Genomic DNA, 22,177 nt, shown 5'->3' with positions numbered 1-22,177 from the left:
TTGAGGAATCTCATCTTTCCTCTTGCTTCTCAGTGCAATGAACAGTGAAGGGATGGGTTTATATCTATGCCTTCAGGCTGCTTAACTCCACAGCATATATTCTGCATTTGTTTCTATTTTTCTGGAATAAAAAATGAATGCAAATCTGGGGGGGGGGGGGGGGGGGGGTTTTTATACACTTTTTTCTTTTTTTTTCTTTTTCCAGAGTTGAGTGACTTTCTGTTACTGCAGTATTAATGTCATTTCATATGCATATTCTAAAAAGAAAAGTGGGAAAATAAGTGCATTGCCTAACCACGTAGCCCTAAAAAATGTCTGTCTAATTCTGTCACAATTCCCTTGTGAGGACACATCTAGCATTGTGGTGGTTCTGTCACATCATCATATTGGTTATGGTTATTTTTCCTTCTGAAGAGTAAAATCTCCAAATACATAGATATTGATGTCATTAACAAGGAATCTGACTTCCACTAGATTTAAGCTAAGAAGGCAATCTAAAAAATTAAGGTCTGATGCTTCTGCTGTGAGCAATTTTTTATCTTTGGGTCCACTGAGTTTTTCCAGTTTCCATGGGAGAATGTTCCAGTAATTTCTTATGCCCAGTGCCTGAGCTTTCCTTTCCCAACTTTGGCCCTTCAGAGGCCAAAGCTGTGAAGCTTATGTAAACTGTGAAGCTTATGTACTCTACTCTGTGTTAAACTGACTGATTAACCTGATAAAATCTTTGTATTTGAAATGGTGTCAATTGCCTTTTTTTTTTTTAATTTTCTGTGGGTTCAAGAAGCAGAGAAATTAATAAAAAAGATATTATACAGATCACACAACACAGATTGTACACAACAGATTACTTGTTGTGGACTTATAAAATTTAACATACCCATAAAAATCTCTTCCCTGTAAAGCAGAAATCACAGATGCAGCGATGGTAGAACAATTGAATGCTTATTCTTCAATGGATTTCCCTTCCCTTCTCTTCCCTGCTGAAAAATTACTCCTTACTGGAGTAATCACTTAGTCTTAAACAGAAATTTAAATGTCCTCAGGACTGCTGTGCCCCACACCTCACCTCCCCCATTGTGTCCCCCCCACCTCTGCCTGTCCTGGGGCCCTCCTCATGGCATGCCCCATGGTGGCAGAGAGCATCTGGGCAAAGAGCAGAAGAACAGACCTCACCGAGGAGCTCCACTTCACAGCTGCTGCTTGCATAGGGGATGTTTTTGCTTCTAGTTGAGCAATGCTAAAATCCCTGCTATTTCAGAGTACATATCGTACCAGCCTTGCTCTCCAGGAGCAAAGATGAAATTCTGAGAGAGCTGAGATGAAATTTCTGTGCACAGTCTAAGTATGCTTTTTAAACAAGTATTTGTCAATACTTGAATGCTGTGAATAGACATATGGGTATACGCATATATTCACATATATATATGGGTTTGCGTGGCCGTTTTGGAAAGCTGGGCGCCAGAATCTATGCTGGGTGATTTGTAGGAAATGATAAACTAATCAGTCAGTATAATGAATTTCAAGTAGTTATTATCAAAACAACTGATATGGAAGACAGTTCCTGACGGTACATAAGCTAAAACAGTTCATGTGAACCATTTGCCAAATTATTTTGAGCAAGTAATGCTGCAAAATCTCTGCTCATCTGACCGTGTGAGGTACATAATTAATTATGCTCTATATAATTACAAACTCAAAAATATTGCCTTCCAATTTTTAATGCTGAACAATTTTTTCATGGGTACAGGAAACAAGGGTTTTGTATGCAATTAATAATTAATTAATTAATAACATCATTTTTACTATATAAGACATCCAACAGACAAAATGACTTTCACCAGGGAAATGTTAACTTCATTTACCTTCATGAATCATTCTTTCCTAAATAAATTAATTACCACCTAATAAGGTGTTCTTTAGTAGTAGACTTGTTTTTCTACAACAAAATCTAGGAAAGTAAAAGATAGCCTCATAAACATCCATCCAAGAATAATCCTTTTGTTGGCATTCTGGGAAAATACTTCTAAAACAAGCTGCTTTAGAACTGTGAGCTTGACTGTATTATTTGCAATGTTCTAGAAATATGAGAAATATGAAATCAACCCTCCCTGAAAAACCCTTGGCACAAAAGAGACAATAGTATTAAAAATTAATCAGATATGCTGGAAAAGCAACTTGGTTCTAAATATTTTTGGAAAAACATCATCTGTTTTTCTGCCATCCTGAAACCTCTTTTGCGTGCTGTAGGCTTCATCAGTACAGTGTGGGGCAGTATCCTGTGTAAGTACTACTCTTAAATAGCAAGTTTGTTTAGGAATTACATGTACAAAGAGCTTAAGATTCAAATGCAGCACAGTTGCTGGCAGGCTAAATAAATGATATGCTTTCAGGGCTCCTTAACAGAGTGGCTGTAGTCAACAGCAGCATCTTGAACATTACAGGGCAAATTAGAAGCCCATATATTTCATTATGCGCTCCATTAATTCCTTCTGGAACAGAAAAAATATATATGTTCAGAATCAGATCACCAAGGGAGGACAAACAGTGACCTGTGCTCTTTTGTTTCTGCCTAGCTTAGCTTTGCCATGGTGCTGACTTAGATGTTTATTTTTTGCATGCGTGGGACATCCCGAACCACAGGGGCAGCAAACCTGCCAGCATCCAGCTTGGGTTTTAAAACCTGACTACTTTATGATAACATCAGCATGCCATGTCTAGCCTACAGTTTTAATTTATGCTAATGGAAATTCAGCTGGCAAGCACATTCAAAGAAAGTTAGTTTTATATGTTAAAGAGATTAAAGGCCAGGAGCTACAAATACTGTTTGGTAGACGGGAATGCAGTCTAATTGTGTGAGAATATGGCTGGGAATCCGGTAAACTAGCATATTTTCCTAACACCACCCACAACTTGTTTCTCAAAGCTTGCTGCATGATCACAAGGCTTTCCTTTTAACAGCATGAGGAGTATTACTGGTAAATATCGACGTGGCACAGCCCTGCTCCACAGACAAAGCGCCGGCAGGATGACTTCAATTAGCAGCATCTTGCCTGGGAGAGGCTTCCTGTGTGCAAAGTTAGGATACGATGAAGAAACTTAGCAAGGCCAAATAATAGGATTGATTAAAATGGAGCTCTGCGTTGAACAAAGCTGTCTGAACTGTACAAAGAGGCCAGTAGTTGGTATGAGCTTCTGGGCAGCTCTAGGAACTGAATTCTTGTTATATGACAGGCTGATGGTTAACTTTGGAAAATTTTCTCAGTTACAAGCTGACACGAAGCATCTGGAATCAGGTTTCTGTGTCATGTAAAGCCAGCTTTGTCTGTCTTTTTCTGCTGCTGCATTTTGTTTGTAGCCTGAGCAGAAGCGTTGCCCCTGTCAGCACTACTCTTCTTGCTGTTACTGTAGCCGAGAGTTTCAGATTTAATGTTGTTTTGTTCGGTGATTTGCTTTCTCTTCATTACACCATAGGCAGAGGAATTCTTTTTAGCTGCAGTTTAATTTGCACTCTGAAGTAAAATATGAAGTAGTAATTATCAGAAAGAGAGAGCACGTATTTAAGTCACTCCAACTTAAAGACCAAGAAACTTTCAGGGAAAGGAAACCTCAGCATCTTGTACCAAACAGCAGTCTTATCATCAAGTTGCACTACTGCGCTTTCTTGCAGTCAGTCCTTGCACACAGACCTGGTCCCCAAAGCTCAGCTGCCCCCAGTTCCAAGAGTGCTGCATTCGGGACAGGAGGGAGTGCTGATGGGCACATCCACACACATTCATTCTCTCGCTGTTTCCTTTCTCCCTGCTTGTCAGTGGAAATGAAACACATCTCCAATTCGACTGCGTAAACTGCAGGTCTTTATGCGTTTGATTCAGGAACATATTCAGATCTACAAGGGCTTGAGATGAAAATGCAACTATTACATAACCCACAGATAAGGCCTTGAAAGGACTCAGGAAGAACATTTAGAAATATATTGCACGTTAAATGTGTATAATTACATTTTCAGGAAATACTGAAAATATCCTCCAGTAAGAATTATTTTACTTATTTTTTAGAGGATAAAAGCTTTTATACTCTAAGCACTTTTGGCAATAGGTCATTCCGTAATCTTCATTTTAGGACTTCTCATAACTTCCATTAAAGGAAATCTTTCTCTGAAGTACTTCAAGATGCCTAAAATAGAGATTAATTTCTTCAAATCTCTAATCAAGTTACTGCCCATTCTCAGCCTCTTTCAAATGTATTTTAACCTGATTTCATCATGGTTCAACCATTTCTTTAACAGAAAGGTAGGGTAAGGCCAGAACAATGCCAGGAATCAAGAAATAGACCATCGGTAGAAACCCAGCTCTTTTCTCCCTCCATACCTTCCTGCTTCCATCTTAGTCCTATCTTCTGCCTTCCTCCTTGGCTTTTATCCCTTCTGATCTCTGCAGTAACCTGATTCTGTAGTGTATTTCTAGGTATCCTGTGAAAAAGACAGCAAAAGTGGGGCTTTGGTTTGAAACTGAGTTTTCTGGTGTTTGTATGATTTGTAGATGTACCAAGAGATGCTGCACCATCTAACATCAAACATGCATTGCAAGTTCTTTGTAACTTTAAAAATATCACTGCTCCAAATCCTGATTCATGTTCCGCAGCCTACATATGCTGATTTTCTATATGATACAGAAAGAATAATAAGTGGCTGACATTAAAGATTAATTTGCATATAAAAGCCTGTTAAATATTTTAGAATTCTTTATGGACCTCTCTGTAAAACCCACAGGAAGGTAGCTGCACTGCCGGATGCACACAGCTGAGTCATTTCTTTATCTTTCTGTCCAGCTGCAGTCACTAGGGATAATGCAATTGTTCTTATCAGGGTAGCTTTCTGGCAAGTTTCCTCTGAAGTTAAGAGGATTTTTTTTGCAAGTAGAATGTGTTTATGTAGCACCTTCTTGTATTAGGAGTACAGTATTACAGGATGGTGACCAGTGGAAAACAACAGGATACTTGGTCTCCTTTGATTTCTAATTTTCTTTTTCTTAAACCATAGATCCCCTTACTTCACCTTTAGAAAGCACAGAAGAAAAATATTTTAGCAGGAAGAAAAGTAAAATGTCCTAAGGAACAGTGGGAAGGAGAACATGGAAGGAGAGTCTGCAGAGGGCTCTCTCTTCCAAACCCATACCAACCAACTCCGTGTAGGTTTCAGTACTGAGGGCAGCACACTGCTTCTTACGCGATCTCCTTTTTATTTCCTTCCTACTGTTCTGCAAACAGGAGGTTGCAGGCAAGGATGCTCTTTGCCACACAGTTCCCAGGGACCTCACAGGGTTTCACACAATGCCCAGGCAACTACTGGTCACATCTAATCACAGATTTATTAAGTAAGGGAGGAACAGTTCAAACAAAATGTGGAACCCTTCCCTCCCAACTCCTTCCCTCAACCAGGGGAAACAAAAATAAGCTTTTTTTGAAAAGCTTACCTTTGTTGCATATCCTGAACATAAAGTGAGAAAATCAGTTTTTAAAACTGAAAGAAGACTAAAGTAAATGACAGGAATTTAAACCATGTTTGAATAAAAAATAATAATAATAAAAAAAAAAAAAACTATCTTTTCCACTATCCACCTCCACAATGTTCCCCAGTTTAAAAGTTATCAAATTTAAAATTAGTCCTCGTTAGCAGTTTCCCAACCACAAGAGCCATCCCTTCCCTTTTTAATGCCTTCATCAAATTCTTCCAGTTTCTGTTGCTTCTTGGTGAAGTCGGTGCCTACTACCACATCACTCCCTCTCAGATCTAACTCTCATGCTTGTTAAGAGAGCATTGCAGACTACTGTCATCAAAAAGAAAATCTACATTAGCTGGATCAGGGACAGCTCTTCTGAGAGTTTATTCAGTCTTTTAACCAATGATTACTACTACAACTGTACTAGCCATTGCAGCAGAGAGATAAACACATTTTTCTTTAGTTGACCACATATTTATACTCTAACCACAAAGCAGCAACAACCATGATTTAAAAATAAGAATAAAAAGAGGCATTAGGCCAATGAGTGCAGAAAACCTTGCAGAAATGGTTTTGGTGGCACATACAGTCAATAGGTATTCTCCCTTTTTTCTGAAGACCTGGAAACCATTGCAAGAGTGAGTGCCACATCCTGAAGGTGTGGAGATAAAAAACAATCCAAAAAGGAAAAAAATGTGAGGAAGAATATGAACTATACAGTCCTGTGAAGATGCTGTGCATCTCCTGAATGCCTTTGATTCCTCTTCAGTCAGCAGGAGCCATGATTCAGCAAAAGATTTCAAGCTCTTCAATGTAAAATTACTAGTGTGTTTCCCGGATGCTGATTCAATGGCACAGTTAAAATGAGACATGAATGAACTTATTGGGTTAATTCAGGATCCTGGAAGAACAGATGTTCAACAGCTAAGCGTCAAGTCCTTAATGCTGAGGAAATTTAGTCTCACACTTTGCAATTTCATGAAATTTTAATATATGAAAATAACACTGTTTATTTGTCAAAGTCTGGAAAAAATAAACTGCATTCACTCTAAGTTTTCTTTACAAAGTAAAGCAACAAAGGCAATTATATATATTTAAAATACAATGTGAAAAGATTAGCATTCTTAAGTTAATTTTAATTTGGTGGTTTGCAAGTACTTTGCAAGAAACGTTTGATTTTCTTAGTTTTTCTTCAGCAGCAGGGATAAATAAAGCTTTTTCATACATTATAGCAAGCTTGTCCTTCACAACAGATCCACTTTCCAATTCAGAGAAAAGCGAGTCTTAAATCCCAGCAACACAAAACTAAATTAATCTTAAGTGAAGTCCATTCAGCTTCCAAAGCACACTGACATAAGTGATTAACTTCCACGGACACACAGAATGCTGTAAGCTATTCTGAGGCAAAAGACCTTTAATGCACAGAAGTTGTGACTATAACTTCTGCTGTGTCAAAGCCTTCTGCTTCTAAAAACCGAAGATGGTCATTTCATACTTTCCCAAGACTTTTCTTAATGAAATATCCCACTAATTTCTGCGGTCTCTGCTGGTATTCCACAAGTACATCATGTGAGCTGCTAATCTGATCCCCTTCAAGACGATTCAGAAGAGTGACACACACTACAGCAGCTAGAAATGAAAAGACAGTATTAGTTAGGAATGACATTCTGGCACTTCAACAGTCCAAAATGATAAACATTTGAACAAACAGCTATGAGATGAGAACATGTGATAGGAAACAAACCCTAGAAAACAGTGTACAGTACCATAAAACACTGCAGGACTAGCATGCTATGGATGACATTAAAAAAAAAAAAAAAGTTACAAATAGTTTAAGACAACTGCAAGAGCTCTTAGGCATCTCCAGATACTCATTATTATATCACGATTCATGTTTTTCTGGATAGGAATTATATTTCGTAACTATCCAGGGCTTGACTGGTAGCAACTGACCAGAGAACTGTGTTCGAGCAGACAATTGCCGCCCACTGTCACCTACCTTACCCCTAACTCGAATTCCTGCACTGTAAACCCAGGAGCCAGCAGATAAGCTGCTTCAGCTTTCATGGGAGCCTGGAAAATACATGAGGATCTTGTGGATCATCTCAGGCTAACCTGCTACTTTTTGATAATCAGAGCACCAAATCTCTCCCTTCACTCTAGCTGATTTCTACCACTGTTCTTCTGTACCTGGGCTTCTGCTGGTGACAGTTTGCAGAGCACAAACAGTAACACACATTGCAGACCTACAAAGTTGAGACAGCAAAAAGGAGCATGCTACCTAATGGCTTACTGATACCATGGGCTAGATTTTTAATCACTCTCATGTCAGTTAGAACAGAAGGTGTTCAATACAAGTGTTGGCCTTTTTCCTTGTGTTTGTTAATTTCCTCCTCCTGGTGCCTAAGGAAGTTTGAGAAAGATAGATGTTTTGAATTAGCAGATTCTCTGCCAAGGAAAGTGAGAAACTACAATTAACATGGTAAATGGGTAGATGCTGCATTGCATCATTTTAATTGGTGTTTTTTTCACTAAAATATACTGAAAATTAGCTTGTGAAAAATATTAAAGTCTCATTTTATAACTAGGAATGGTTTATTCATGATGCTTCCAAAGATCTTTAACTGTTTAAGAATTACAACTAAGTCTGCACAAAATACATCAGTTTTCAATTTGATAGGAATGTATAGAAAGTGATTAAAATTGTACTTATATGAGAATCAGCTGCTTGATTAAATTAACCAGTCGCTTCCAGCAAACTTCAAGAACTAAATGAATAAAACAAATGAGTCCTATAGGGTAATTAGGTACTTTTATGATTTATGTGCTTGCCGAGGGCTGGAATAACAAATGACCAGACTTAAACTATACAAGAAATATGAGAAGCAGTTTGCATAATTTTTGAATACATATGACACAAATCAAGCAGTTACAGTAACAGAACTATAACCAGAGATGTTTCATGCAGAAGGTCTATTAAAGCCACATTCACAGTTTTTGCCAGGAAGTGCCAGCACTGCAGAAAAAATCCTCTAGCTTAAATAAAGCAAATTCAGGTTAGCTTACCTCTGACACCACTCAGATTGCACATTGCAGCAAAGACAGAAGATTCCATCTCAATGTTTCTGACACCAGAATCATAAGCCGCTTTCAAATATTGCAGTTTCTCTTCTTCATTGTACAAGCAGATTGCACCGTCCAACCTGCCCTGTCCTGCAAAGCCATATTGTAGAAATTTTCAGATTGAGGACATCACAGAACAAGTTCAGTTTCCCCTATACAGTGACCAGGTTTTACTACTATTTACTACTACTATTTTTTTTCACGTGCAAGAGAGATAAGACAAAGTGATTCGTAGCTATTTCTAGAGTTTCTATGTATTACTTGCATTTTTTATAATATGACTCACGATAACTTAATTGGTCTTCTCCATCTTAAACTCTCAAATTCAGGAAAATGTAACAATTACTTTCTCCCACCTGGGACATGTGTCAGAACTCTGCAACAAACTACATGTCCTTTAAGCTGTAAAGAAATACTGCATTTTTTTTCTGGCATGTTTAATCATTGCCTAGAAAAATTGCCAGGCCTCAAAATGCCTTTCTGATAGTACCTAAAAAAGGTAAGAGGTGAGGAGTCTCTTAAGCTAAATAGTGAATACTAACACCATTCTTTGAGAAAATTAGTTCATTCAAATTAAGACTAATGCCTACAGATAAAATGTTAGCACCTTACATACAGTATAGTTAAATGACACAGTGATTTACTCAGTATCTTTTTGTTTTCAGGAGGTGCATTCCTAAATTTACGTCCCTGAGCTTTTTTTCAGTTCTTGCTTCTGCATCAAAAACATTCCTGACACTTTTTTTTAAGTGTTGCTTGGCCCTGTAATTTGTGTCTGAAGAGATACACAAACTGACATTGTCTGCTTCCGACCCATCTTGTAGACTAGCAACAGCGTGTGTTCCCCTGCACATTGCACCCTTAGTCACGTCACATAGCCAGTAACTGCTAGAGAAAGCAGTATCAGGTGCAGTCTGCAGTCCGTTCTCGCAAGATTTGGAACATATTTATTAACAGATCTGGGAGACAAGAAAAGCAACTGAATGTCTACATGCTAATCCAAAGTAAGCCTTGGAGGTTTGCCTCTCTTGTGTAGCAGCACTGACACAACTCAGCTAAATATTGTCTTCAGCTGTGCATAGGAAACAAGTTTCGACATTTCTTTTAGGGAAAAACAAAACAAAACAAAACAAAACAAAAAACTTTAGATATTGAACCAGTTGGGAAACAAAACAAAACAGATACAAGTGACTCCTCTTGTACTCTTGGATGCCTCAGTAAATTACAGAAATTTTGTGACAGACATACCTAACTGACAAGCACATGAGAAGTGTATAGCGGACTACAAGCATTTCAGAGGACCTGTTTGAGGTAGGCAGAATAATTCCCCACAAAATTAAAAGTTTGATACAGCAAATTGCCAAGCACCGTGCTTTATTTTAAGTATATTAAAACATAGGTTAATTATAGTTGACAAGACAGCTCAAAGAGTGGGACTGTGTTTTTTTCATTGGACCAGAATCTTAATGTTAAAATACAGATCGGTAAGGTTCTGTTGCTGCTTACCAATATACTGCTGTTGGCCTGTTGCCAACCTTACCTTCATAGAAATCCAAAGTGCACATAGTGTTTCCAATGACGGTGTTGAATTCATTTATTTCTTTACTGCACTGCATCAGCTCTTTAGCTAGCTCTTCATCTAGATTTGTGCTGCGAATTATGGTTTTTCCCAGAACAACCTGTTCAAACTGAGGTTTGAAGGTGGCATCTACAGACTGCCTAGTGATAACCACTGAGCCTGGCTCCAGTCCTGCAGTAAAAAGGAACAGATACAGCTGTGTAATGTAGTTAATGCTTAGTTTCTACAGACATGAAAACACACAGCTTAACCCTATCTTGCTTCTTTTGGAGGTGGCAGTTTTGCCCCTGAATTCACCAAGAGTTTTTCTTTGTGCATGCCTAACTGCTTCAGTTTATTATTGCAAATGTTTTTGAATGATAAAATTTTGACTTTTTCCTCACATACTCTTTCTTATCTCTTATTTCATACAGGGCAGGAATGTCCTTCTCACTGTCAGATCTCTTCTGTGCATTTTGTCTATCCAGAGAAGCTGATACTACCTTTTCTTGCAAAAGTATAGAAGCAAAATGATTCATTGTTTCATATGGAAGGACAATTAGGAACAGGAAATAAAAGATAAATGGTTAAATGTATTCAGTCTCCTGCAGACAACCGTTTTTACCATCAATCGCTTACTTTCACAGAGACACTCTACTCCCCTACAGACATTCCTTGGTTTGAAGAAAAAAAAGAAATCAAGAGGGGAAATACCTATTCCACCCGAGGTGCCAATGCGAATAAGGGTTATGTTGGAACACTTGGCATGATACAACAGTTTGATCAGCTCGTGCAACATGATTGAAATAGAAGGAATGCCCATACCGTGCTGAAATGAAAGCAGAAATTCATGTTCGACATTCACATAGACAATACCAAATATATATAGAAGAAGGAGTTAGACAATATCTCCCTCTTGATGCTTTCTTCCAAATGTCTCTGAACTCACTCTGGCAAAAACCCTAACCTATGGGCCTACTGAAGAGCTTTGAACAGTAAATAGAAGGACTCACACTGAATTTGCAGACTATGGAGAATCCTGAATCACAACCTATTTACATTCTCAAAATTACAATCAGTGTCCTTTCCTAAATTTTCAAACATACTTCAATACAGAACTTTTCTTAAACACAAGAAAAAACCCACTCTGATTTTTTACCAACCAGAAATAATAGTGACTAGATAAGCTAAAGGTTTTCAAAACACAGCTGTTGCTATTTAGTCACAAAGTTCAGCAAATATAAGTCCATCTCAACATGCATGATAATGTCAAAAGGAAGTGTGCAGAGCGATACTAGTTATGTTGTTGCAATTCGAGCGTGTAATTTGTCTACAAATAAAGATACGAGTTTTAAAATGAGTTGGCAGCACAAGTCCCATGGAATGCTACTCTTAAGCTATGGGAGTACATTTGAAAATGCCACTGTAGGTATTTAGATCTGAATGCGATACAGCCATTTTTTTTCCAATGCCCCACATACATCAAGTGATATTTTTTTTTCCATTATTCGGGACAAAGAGTAGGAATAAGACAACAGTCAGTCTGCTCAAAACATTTATAAGGCAGTCCCTGCAACACCTCAGGGGTATGCAGAGGGAAAAGGAGATGAGAAAGAAATTAGGGTTCTGGAGACCTGCCCTTTTACAAGAAAGGGCTAAAAAGGAATTCTTAATTAGCCAATGGGAATATTTTGAACATGGCTGAAAACCCTTAAAAACCTGAATCTGTTAAGTGTTTAAAAGAAATATTCATTCATATGTTTTACTTTGAACCGCATCACTGAACTGTGGCCAGTACCTGATGTATGTGAGGTATCTGAACACTTTTACATTCCAATTTTGTGTTTTGAATGGTCACTTACACTGACTGACAAAACAGGTCCCACTTTGTACATTGCATAACGGTCAGTTCCTGCACAGATGTTAGGATAGTCACCACCTTGGCTCCCAAGTCCCAGTTCTTCAGCTATGTAGGCAATAAAAGCTTTCATCCGTGAAGGACTTCCTCCAACACATACAAACTGGCGTGGATGGAATTCAGCAAAACAAAATCACTTGTATGATTCAGGTTATCAAAGAACATCCAAAGATAAACATAAGCATGCAAACACCTTAAGTTAACACAAAGCTATTCACAGATGTGGTTCTTCTTTCTCATAATTATTCTAAAAGGCCATTAAGAAAAATTATGAATATATATATATTTCCATACACCATCCAAAGGCTTCATCCTGTTTAAACTAGTAAAATACAGATATTGACTTCAAAGCCTCCAAAAGGAATTCTACCTGAATAGTGACTACAGCATTTGTCTTTTCTCTATATGAAAAGAGACAGTCAGAAACTATTATCCCCAATTGATACTGATAGTAGCAAAAACCTGCAAGTCTTATCCCCTTTCTATTCCTTCCTCAATTGGTGATATGCTGCCTTGCTTAATCTTAGTCTGAAGACAGCTGTATTCTACCTTCTGCAGAAAAGCCTTAGGCTTGCTGAATGAAATGCAGCTTCTTACCTTTACATCTCCGAACAATGCAGGAAAATCATGGGTACCAGTCCCAAGAGCAAAATGGTACAGGATGTCTTCTTTCATTTTCTCCAGGTGAGGGTTGCAAAGATGGATAGCATTCCCTCTGTCAGGACAGCAGCATTGTGAAACATACAGAATATCTACAACAACCTACAGTGAATAGATCCTAATTTTGCAAATCCAAACAGTAAAAGTTAGGAACCTAAGCATGTCTGCACCCTCCTATCACGCATTAGGGAAATCCTAAATTTCATAACACCTTCTTTGCATAACGAATCACATCTGATATTGAACATTGCACAGGATGCAATAGCTGAAGAAAAGTTTAGACAGCAGGAAGCATTTACAACAGTGCAACCTTTACCTTGAACAATATTAAAGCTGTAAACCAGTACATGGCATTATGGTGAGCCATAATTCCAATGGGAATAGGACCAGGGAATATAACCCACCTTACCACATCGGCAGTCTACAACAAAGTTGAAAAGCAAACTCGGACCTTTGTGTTTTGAGTGATCCTCCTAGCCACTTGAGAAGGGTGGGAAGTTTTGGGCTTTATAGATAGGCCCAAAGAGAATATCTGGCAGTTTGGCTCACTGTAGCTCTGTCATCCAGCCAGGAGGAAAGAATCGACATCCTGAAATGAGTAGCAAAAGTACAGAGGAGCGGAAATAGGACAGGAAAGAAGCAAATGGGAATCTGAAGCAAAGAAAAAACATGTAAGAGAAAAATAGTGCAAGAAAAAGGGAAAGAGAGGAAAATGTAAGAAGAATTCACTTCCTTTTAAGTTGTTTCTTCTAAATGATACACCTTAAAAAAAAATCTTTTTGAAGAATCAGGAAATGCCAAAGCACTGAGGGAAAAATGAACTATTTAGCATGTGGGAATTGCCTTCATGGAAAATTTGGTAGTGGACTAAGCAAGCTAAATGATTCATAAAATATCTTCCTTCTGTGCTTGATGTTTCAAGTTCAGTGGAAACAAGTAGGAAAGACTAGTCAATAATAACAAGCTAAAACAAATACTAGCCAATACTTCAAAGCAGTTTTTGAGAGATGAAATCAAGAACTAAGTATCTTCCAGACACAAGAAGATGACTTAATAGCTTAATGAACGCTCACTGCAGTCACAGCACGGCTCAGCAAATTCAGACTGCTTTGTCAGAGGAGACAAACGAAAGAGTTTGCCTGGAGATTATGCAAAAAGAATGACTTTGCAGGAACTACTCTGGAGACTAAACATAGGCGTTAGTGTTATTTTAGATGTCTTAGGTTATCGTGTCTGTCTTCTAATTCTTCTCAGAAGGGCTGGCTGTGCTTTCCTGTAGGTCCTATGTCTTTATGTACCAATCCTGTGCAGGACATACTGGTTACCTTCAGAAGTCTAAACTCTCCTAACTACCCATATCGAGTTCACTGAATTGTTCCTCAAAAAGCAAAGAAAATAGTTAAAATCCCAAAGTTAAATAATTTCTGTTCTTGAAACTCTCTAACCTCACTAACTACTCAGCAGCAGCCATTACAGCCAACGCAATACATCCTTATCCACCCTGTTTGTCTCTGCCCACCACCAACTACTGCCTTCAGCAAACAAAAGAGCAGCCTAACAAAGTGGGTGGTTCCTCTCCTCTCCTTCCACCCAGCTCATCCTCTTCTTCAAGAAAGTTATAAACTCTGGGAGAAATAAAGAGTAGGTTACTGCGCTTCAGCAAGGAGCAGACAGCCCAGGAGATTGCCAGCTCACATGAGCAGAATTCCCAGGCTGCCCTCTCTGAATAATTCCTGTTTGTTAGGCTTTGTGAGACTCTCCTCCCATACCTAATGGGTCACTAATGCAGATGAAATAGCTGCCTGTGATGGTGTTTACTGAAATGGCTTTTACGTACAAATAGGATATGACTTGAAATTACTTTACAACTTGTTCTCAGACGAGCAAAAAAAAAATCCTTCTTTATGAGAATATCAGCAACAAAAGCTTCTCTCCAGGAAATAAACTGGAAAAGGGAGAGGCCTCTATTAAAAGTACTGTGAAAGTCAAGTGGTATGTGCCAACACTGCTGTCTTCACGCCTGGCCTAAACAGAGTTTCCTTCCTCAGCTGTGTCTATATTTTACCTTTTTCATCTCATATCCAACCAGCAACGCTCTTCAACTCACGGTCTCACCGCAGTTACACACTGTTACTAACTTGCACTTGTTATCTGTCCATCCAAATCTAATTGCAGACTTGGACCCTGGGGTAAAACGAGCAATAAAAGTAAGCATATTACTATCTGTACATGGGACTGATGCCCAGGATTTACAGTAGAGGCAAAGTTTGCCTGATAAAAATCTTGGGCTGTAATTCACCTGTAACTACTGGGGGTTTAAACAGAACATGAATATCTGCAGACTAAACATGTGCATATGATTTTACTAAAAGAAGTTGAAAGTAAGGATGAGACAAACACTGAAATTTTTGTTCAAACTCTTCAAGCAGGTAGGTCTAGCTATAGGCAGTAAACAAAGTTAACATTTCAACGTGTTAAAAATAATAAAAGCATCACCTATGCTAGGAAAAATTCACTGCCATGATAAATGAAAAAGGGTATCCAGAAAAATCCTCTGTGTAGATACTTGATGTTATAATCAATATTTGTGCCATATACTTTATCTTAAATGCCTGTGTAATGAATTTTACAGTTTGAGGAAGAAGGCAAGCGTGAACTTGGACAAGATAATAAATATCTGAATCTTACTTTGAAGACCGTTCATCTTCAGATTTCTTCTCATTTGAGATCCCAGGAGCCATGTATGCTTCGACCTAGAATTACATTTAAAAAAAAAATGCATCAGAATAGTCCCAACTATCAAGCTAGCGTCAATAACAGTGATAGAAACCTTCTACAGAAATGACACTGTCATAAACATTAAAACCAAAAAACAATCCAGCCACGCTACAGCTTCTCTACCTCTAGCAAAACGAGCATCTGCCACTCCTACGTCTGAGCACCACCATTTCCAAAGTACTGACACCAAAACTAACCACCTCCTAACATAATCCCCACAACTTCTGCTCTCTAGCGTAAGCAACACCTGGCTTATGGGCCAGAGAGAGGCAAGCCTCAAAGCTAAGTCGGCAGTCCTCCTCCTTCTATACCTCCCTCATGGTCAGCGATGGCTGAACTAGATTTAGTCCCCTTTTACCTCTGCCTCCAGAAGGTTTCCAGAGCTCATCTCTAACTGAAACCTGAGTTCCAGGAAACATCTTACTCATCATATTCTCTTTGTCAAACTCCTCCTACTGATCATAAGAGCATTTCTATCTGACCCAGCCTCAGGGTGAAGAAGACCAAACCAAATATGAGTCCCAGGAGGTCCAGCACTCTAGTCCATCATCCATCTTAAGTATCTTTTTTTTTTTCCTAATCCATTACCCTAACCTATTAAAAATAAATAAAATAAAACTTCCTTCTGCATTCTCCTTTACATTTGAATAGACAAATATATCGCTGGGGCTTTGGTACCAATACGACGACAGACATAATTACAGGATGATTCATTTGTTTTTATTTTCAGAAGTGACTAAGGCTACGTGCAGAAGTTGGTTCTTTCTGGAAATGCCCTTACAGGAAGTCTTGAATCACAAAGTTTTGCTCTACCCTCCCTTACAAGGAGCCTGACAGCACGTAGCTACCAGAGACAGGTTCTCAGCTCTTAAAGACCCAGGGATGACATTATAAGGAAACAGAAAGCAACCAGTTTTGCAACAGGATTACAAACAGGTGAATTTTGAAAGAACTGAAGAACAACAAAATAAAAAATAGATGAGATGAGGATGGCAGGTTAAAAGCCACTGAATAAAGGAAATATATTTGAATTTGGAAAGGATGATTATTTTCTTCATCTAAAATGATTTTTATTGAATGAAGTTAAACTTTGCATTTCCTAGACGCACTGAGTGTGTATCAGACTCTGTGCAGAAGGAGGCAAAGCGTAAAAAACACGTTTAGAAACAGCTGTGCGTCCTTGGGGCTGTGCGGCAGGTGTCGGCCGGTGTGGGGTACCGCTGTGGCGGTGCAGCAAAGTGCTGCGCGTGCTGTGGGAGAGGCACAGAGCTTCTCTTGGGCTGTGCCACCCCGGGGAAACCACGGTGCCGAAACGCATAGAGAAGCTGCGTGTGCCGTGCCCAAAGCTGCGGCTGATACCAACGTCCCGCTGATGCTCAGGGGCTGATGGCAACGTCCAGCCTGAGATAGGGCGAGGCCTAACTCAACATCCACGTGAATCCTCTGGCAGATGTTTTAAGGCCACGCAGCCGCCAGTATTTTGTTTAGTTTGTTTGTTTGTTTGTTTGTTTTCAGGAGAACCCGAACGAGCAGCATCTCCAAGGCGGATCTCCCGTTGGGTTCCGAAGGACCGCCACACGCCCCGACAGCTGTCCCCCTGCCCGTCCGTCCCCCTGTCCCGCCGTCCCCCGGCGCTACAGGCGGCTCGGGGCGCCTCCCGCCGACCTCCTGCGGGGACCGGGGGCTGCCTGAAATGGCCGCCCGCCTCCCTCCCTCCCTCCCCTCCCAGCCACGGCCCGGCGGCTCTCACCTGCCGGGAACCGCGCCGAGCCCTGCGGCCCCCCCGGCCGCTGCCGAGCCGCCTCCCGCCGGCCCCGGCCCCAGGCGCCGCCCCGCCGCCGTTAACTCCCCGAGCGCCGGCTCGGGGCGACGATGAGGGACCCCAACGGCCCCTCATGGCGGGAGGCGCCCTCACAGGTGTGAGGCGGGGGGCCGCGGTGAGCGGCGCTTTATTGCCTTCCTTATCCATTCATACCCTTCCTTCTCGGCGAGAAGGGCTGTCTCTCTTCTGCCAAGTACCTCAGCGCCTTGGTGAGGAGTGCCGACGAGGAAGGGAGGGAGGCAGCCGGGTGCTGCTGCTGCTCGCCGCTGGGACTTCGCCTCACAGCAGCGATCCCTGCGGGCGTTCCTCTCCTCAACCTGCTGCCCACCGCCTACCAGGCGCGTAAAACCCCGGGTGGAAGTCCGGTGTCAAAGCGAAGCCCGCTGTGTGGTTTTGAAACATTTCCGTGGAAGCAGAACCTGAGTCAGCTGGCCATTGCACCACCTAGTGATAATGATGTAACACTTAAAATAAAAGCTATCGGCAGAGCTGCAATCCCGCACGTTCGAAGCAAGTCATAAGGAACATAGAAAGAGAGACTGAAAATAAGCTAACACTTTCATACACCCGTCTTAAAAATCGGAGGTTTGACTTTATGTGTAATCTACAAAGAGAGACGCAGGCCAAATAGGAGTTCTTCAGTAGAAGATACGCTTAGTACAGCACAACTGATTCAAGACAGAAACAAGTTTAAAAGGATTAAAGTATTATCCTTTTCTGTCAATTGGAAAGAAATCTAAACCAAAAACAAACAAACAAAAAACTAGAAAGCAGTCTACAAGCACAACATTAACATTGCTCTCACCATGACCAAACACATTAAGCCCAGAATCCTGAACAATTTTTAAAAACACTTCCTACCAAAATCACTCTGTAGTTGTCATAGTAGGTAATTCTTGGGAGATTCGTCTGTACGTCTGGGGGCAAACACATGGGGCACAAGACAGTGCCAAAGTGTATTTATCACAATATCACATGTTGGGACATTTAGAGTCAAACCTCTTAATTTTGTATCTTATACCAAAATAGTTCGTATGAGAATATAAAAGAGAGAAATCCCCTCCATACAGATGTGTTTCTAGCCATGAGGTGGAGGTGTACTAAAATAATTGCTCAACAAACTAAGAAAAATCTGGCACCTGTTCAGATTGGCACCTGTTCAAATCTCTAATAGGTAAAATAGAAGCACAGTCTCCCCATGCATCTTCCTGTTTTCTGTTCCTTGATTATTTATCAAAGCCTGAAAGTTATGGTAGCATATGACCCAAAACAAGCACCTTAAAAATCTATCTGAATTCTACGGAGGGAAGTTTTCCTTTAAATGGGAGTATTACCTCCTTCATCTCAGGGCCCACTGAAAAATCTGCTTTGGCTTTCAAGAGGTTTGTCATTCAAATATGCCAAGAGAATAATCGATGTAAATTACTCCTTTTGTAAATAAAGAACAGTCAGGTTACCATAGATGCCTTGTCTGAAAAGTTCAATAAATAATGCATCTCTCTGAATTTAGTAACTGCTTATGTAGTAACCTTTGCTCTCGGTCACCTCCTGAAAATGTTATTTAAAATTTAAATTGGTTTTAAGCTTCCTGTTTTTGTAATATTTGGCTTCCCATTCTTTTTTTTTTTTTTTTTTTTTTTTTTTTAGGAAAGATGAAAGTACAAAATATGTCCATAGATGTTATTTTAGAAGCATGAAAAATATACCCCTACATAATAGGATTACGGCAAAATAGATTACAAAAACTGTAACTGGCCTCACTTTTCAGATTTTTATACTGCATGGATGAAAACTTGCATCTATGGAAAGGAAGGCTGTCCTTTCGTAACCAAAAGACTACTGTTTCCTGCTCACCACAGAGCATTTTTATAATCAGTAATTCAGCACAGGTTTTTCAGACATTCGCCTACTGCACTTTGGTTGTTCTGTCATTCTGGACATTTAGTGCCATTAAAACTATTAATAGGAAGGAAAAAAAAAAAAAAAAAAAAAAAAGCACCAATATTGAACTTCTGTTTTTCTATTTCTAAGTGTTTGTTTATTTGCTACAGGCTGTTGCATGATATGTAGCTACACTCTGAAATTAATATGCAAAGAATTGCAAAATCATAATACTGTAGGGGCTACTTTTTATGGGGGAAAAAAAAAAGGATTCATTCTACATCTTTTGCTACTGAAATCTGCACCTTCATTGCAGATATGAGGATTTAACAAATAGATATGCTGAAGTCAATGACATTTTAGATGCTTAAGATACATAGACCAATTCAATTTTTCTTTGCATTGCTACACAAAGAAAATTAACGCATATATAACCCTGATCTCTGGAAATATGTTTATATTTAAATCTAATCTAAAAAGACGGCAGTAACTAGAATAAAGTATGTATTCAGTCACATTAAAATGGAAACAGCCATTAGATGTTCCTCCAGTTAAGCAGTTGCATGTAAAAGGAAATTCATTCTTTATGTATCTAAACTGTCATATTATTTTTAAATCTGCATCTGGAATTCTCTTTTAAAAGTATTCACATATTCAGTATACTTGGATGTAAATCATAAAATACAACTGCACTTTTGTTTTATCTTTGGGCTTGCAAAGCGATCCGTATTCCAAAAAAAATGAAACTATGTCACTTAGTATTAAAGACATTCAGCTCAGAGATGGAGCACAATACAGCTAAATAACATTCTAGCATTTAAAACAAGTAAGGCTAGATTGTTGTGAGTGAGTGCCCAGATTTTTACTTCTGCAGCTCTCTGAAAACCCTTCCAGGCTCAGCAACTTCCGCTGCTTTTAAATGGAACTGATGATGAATTTGAAAACTTGGCCAATTTAATGACTGCACTGACTCAGAAACAAAATATCATAGTTACTGGGTGATAAGGTGGACTTAAACAAAACCTTTCCATATTTGAATTCATTGGGAACTTGCTGGTTTGTTACACTACTTTCATTTGATGTCCCTCGAAGAGCAGGTAACTTTTGCTGCTGCTTCAGCTCTCCATTATTCTGAAGGTACAAACACAAGTTCCAGGGTTCACCACTTGCTCTGACAAGGAGAAATCTTACTCTGAAAAAGCACTTCAGGTTGTTAATATTTTAACTCATGGTACTCAAACTGTGATCTATGAAGACTCAGTTGGCCAACAGTGCAGAGCAAACGTTTCCTTGGCTTGACTAAGGAAAGCTGAGCATACATTAATGGCACATTAAACAAACTTTGAGAATTTGAGGAATGTCATGTGGGCAATATCTAACAGTGACCAAAAAAAAAAAAAAAAAAGACAATTTTTAAAGTCGGATATGGCATACGCTTTTATAAATATTTCTAAAAACACAACTCTAGTAAAGCAATTGAACAGTGCTGAGTGACCAAAACAGGATCTCAGTTGTCTCTGCCTCAATCAATTGCCTAAAAAATTGACAGTTCTGGACAAAAGCTCCAATACAGAGGAAAACATTCTGAAGCAAGGAAGATTTACCTATCAAACTACTCAAGCTAATAAAATTACTTTAGGAAACCTTGTACAGATCTGGCCTTGTTTTGTCTGCGAGGGAGCTAATTTTCGTCCTAGTAGCTGGCATGGTGCTGTGTTTTGGATTTAGGATGAAAATAATGGTGATAACACACCGATGGTTTAGTTTAGTTGTCACAGAGCAGTGCTCACACAAGGACTTTCCAGCTCCTCGTGCTGCCCTGCCAGCGAGGGGGCTGGGGGTGCAGCAGGAGCTGGGAGGGGACACAGCCAGGACAGCTGGTCCAAGGGATATCCCAAACCATGTGGCATCCTGAGGAACAATAAAACTGGAGGGGGATGGCTGAGCATGGGGGCGGCTGCTGCTCAGGAACAGGCTGGGCATTGTTCAGCAGGGGGTGAGCAGTTGCATTGTGCATCACTTGCTTTGTGTTCTTTTATCATTATTATTAGACCTTCCTTTTCTGTCCTATTAAACTGTCTTTATCACAGCTAATGAGTTTTTCCCTTTTTTTCCAATTCTCTCCCCCATCCCACTGTTGTGGGGTGAGCGGGGATGAGCTAGCAGCCATGTGGTGCTTAGCTGCCTGCTGGGTTAAACCACAACAAGATCCTAACGAGAAAAGGAGACCTCAGAAAATAACAATTAGAATTCTCCTCTTCAGGTCAGCATTGAACACCCACACAGGCATTCTTATTTTATGGAAGAGATTTTGAGGACTTTGGTGCAGCAAGCACATTTAAGTCTATGTGAAGAGGCAATCTACAAATTTGTGAATACTTTTAAATGCCCATGCTGTTATTTTTTCAAAACGTGACTGTCTCCAACTTTTTAAGTAAATTTGTACCAAGTACCTCGCAAAAAACTTTCTACAAAAATAAAATTGAAATTACTTCAATGTATATTTAAGAACAAATAAAACCTCTTACTCAACTACTTAGCTTTATAAAAGGTTTGGCTACCTTGCTGCTGTTACTTAACACCAGAGTTTCATCATCTCTCTTTCCCCCTATTTAATAAAAACAAATAAATAAATAAAAATTCAATCAGTTAACCACAAGCTGTACTTGTAAAAGAAGTTTCTCCTACAATAACAGGAGTCAGAATATCAAAGTGGGACTGAAAAGTAGTACTACCACTGGTAGCTTGTAACATTTAAGTATGCTACAAAGACTTGGTTTAATGTTGCAGCTTACCATTAATGGGATCAAGAAGCTCGGCTCTATTATGTTTTTTAAAGATACTAAAATAAAAATTATAACCTTTTCCAAAGACTGTATTGGATAGATAGCTGAATTCCCAGAGAAGGCACGTTCATGTAACAGAATAAGTCTGAGAAA

General features: G+C 39.4%; 1 protein-coding gene across 4 annotated transcripts; it reads right to left on the bottom strand.

Moving 5' to 3' along the window:
- Positions 1 to 5,858: 5,858 nt before the first annotated feature.
- On the bottom strand, positions 5,859 to 17,622 carry UPP1 (uridine phosphorylase 1). 4 transcript variants are annotated; one of them, XM_035318462.1, is made up of 9 exons: positions 17,417 to 17,546; positions 17,286 to 17,314; positions 15,446 to 15,510; positions 12,695 to 12,812; positions 12,042 to 12,200; positions 10,894 to 11,008; positions 10,162 to 10,371; positions 8,565 to 8,711; positions 5,859 to 7,127 (listed from the first exon to the last, which is right to left on the bottom strand). In XM_035318462.1, the coding sequence occupies exons 1-9, from the start codon at positions 17,502 to 17,504 to the stop codon at positions 6,988 to 6,990; spliced, it is 1,071 nt and encodes a 356-aa protein (XP_035174353.1). In that variant the 5' UTR covers positions 17,505 to 17,546; the 3' UTR covers positions 5,859 to 6,987. The 4 variants fall into 4 exon arrangements, with proteins under 4 accessions (XP_035174353.1, XP_035174355.1, XP_035174354.1 ...); XM_035318464.1 differs by lacking the exons at positions 17,286 to 17,314; positions 17,417 to 17,546 and adding an exon at positions 17,555 to 17,622; XM_035318463.1 differs by lacking the exons at positions 17,286 to 17,314; positions 17,417 to 17,546 and adding an exon at positions 15,894 to 15,953.
- Positions 17,623 to 22,177: the final 4,555 nt, after the last annotated feature.

The sequence above is a fragment of the Oxyura jamaicensis genome, chromosome 2 (genome assembly GCF_011077185.1).
Source record: "Oxyura jamaicensis isolate SHBP4307 breed ruddy duck chromosome 2, BPBGC_Ojam_1.0, whole genome shotgun sequence".
Classification (NCBI taxonomy): Eukaryota; Metazoa; Chordata; class Aves; order Anseriformes; family Anatidae; genus Oxyura; species Oxyura jamaicensis.
This window is presented reverse-complemented; position numbering and strand designations above follow the sequence as displayed.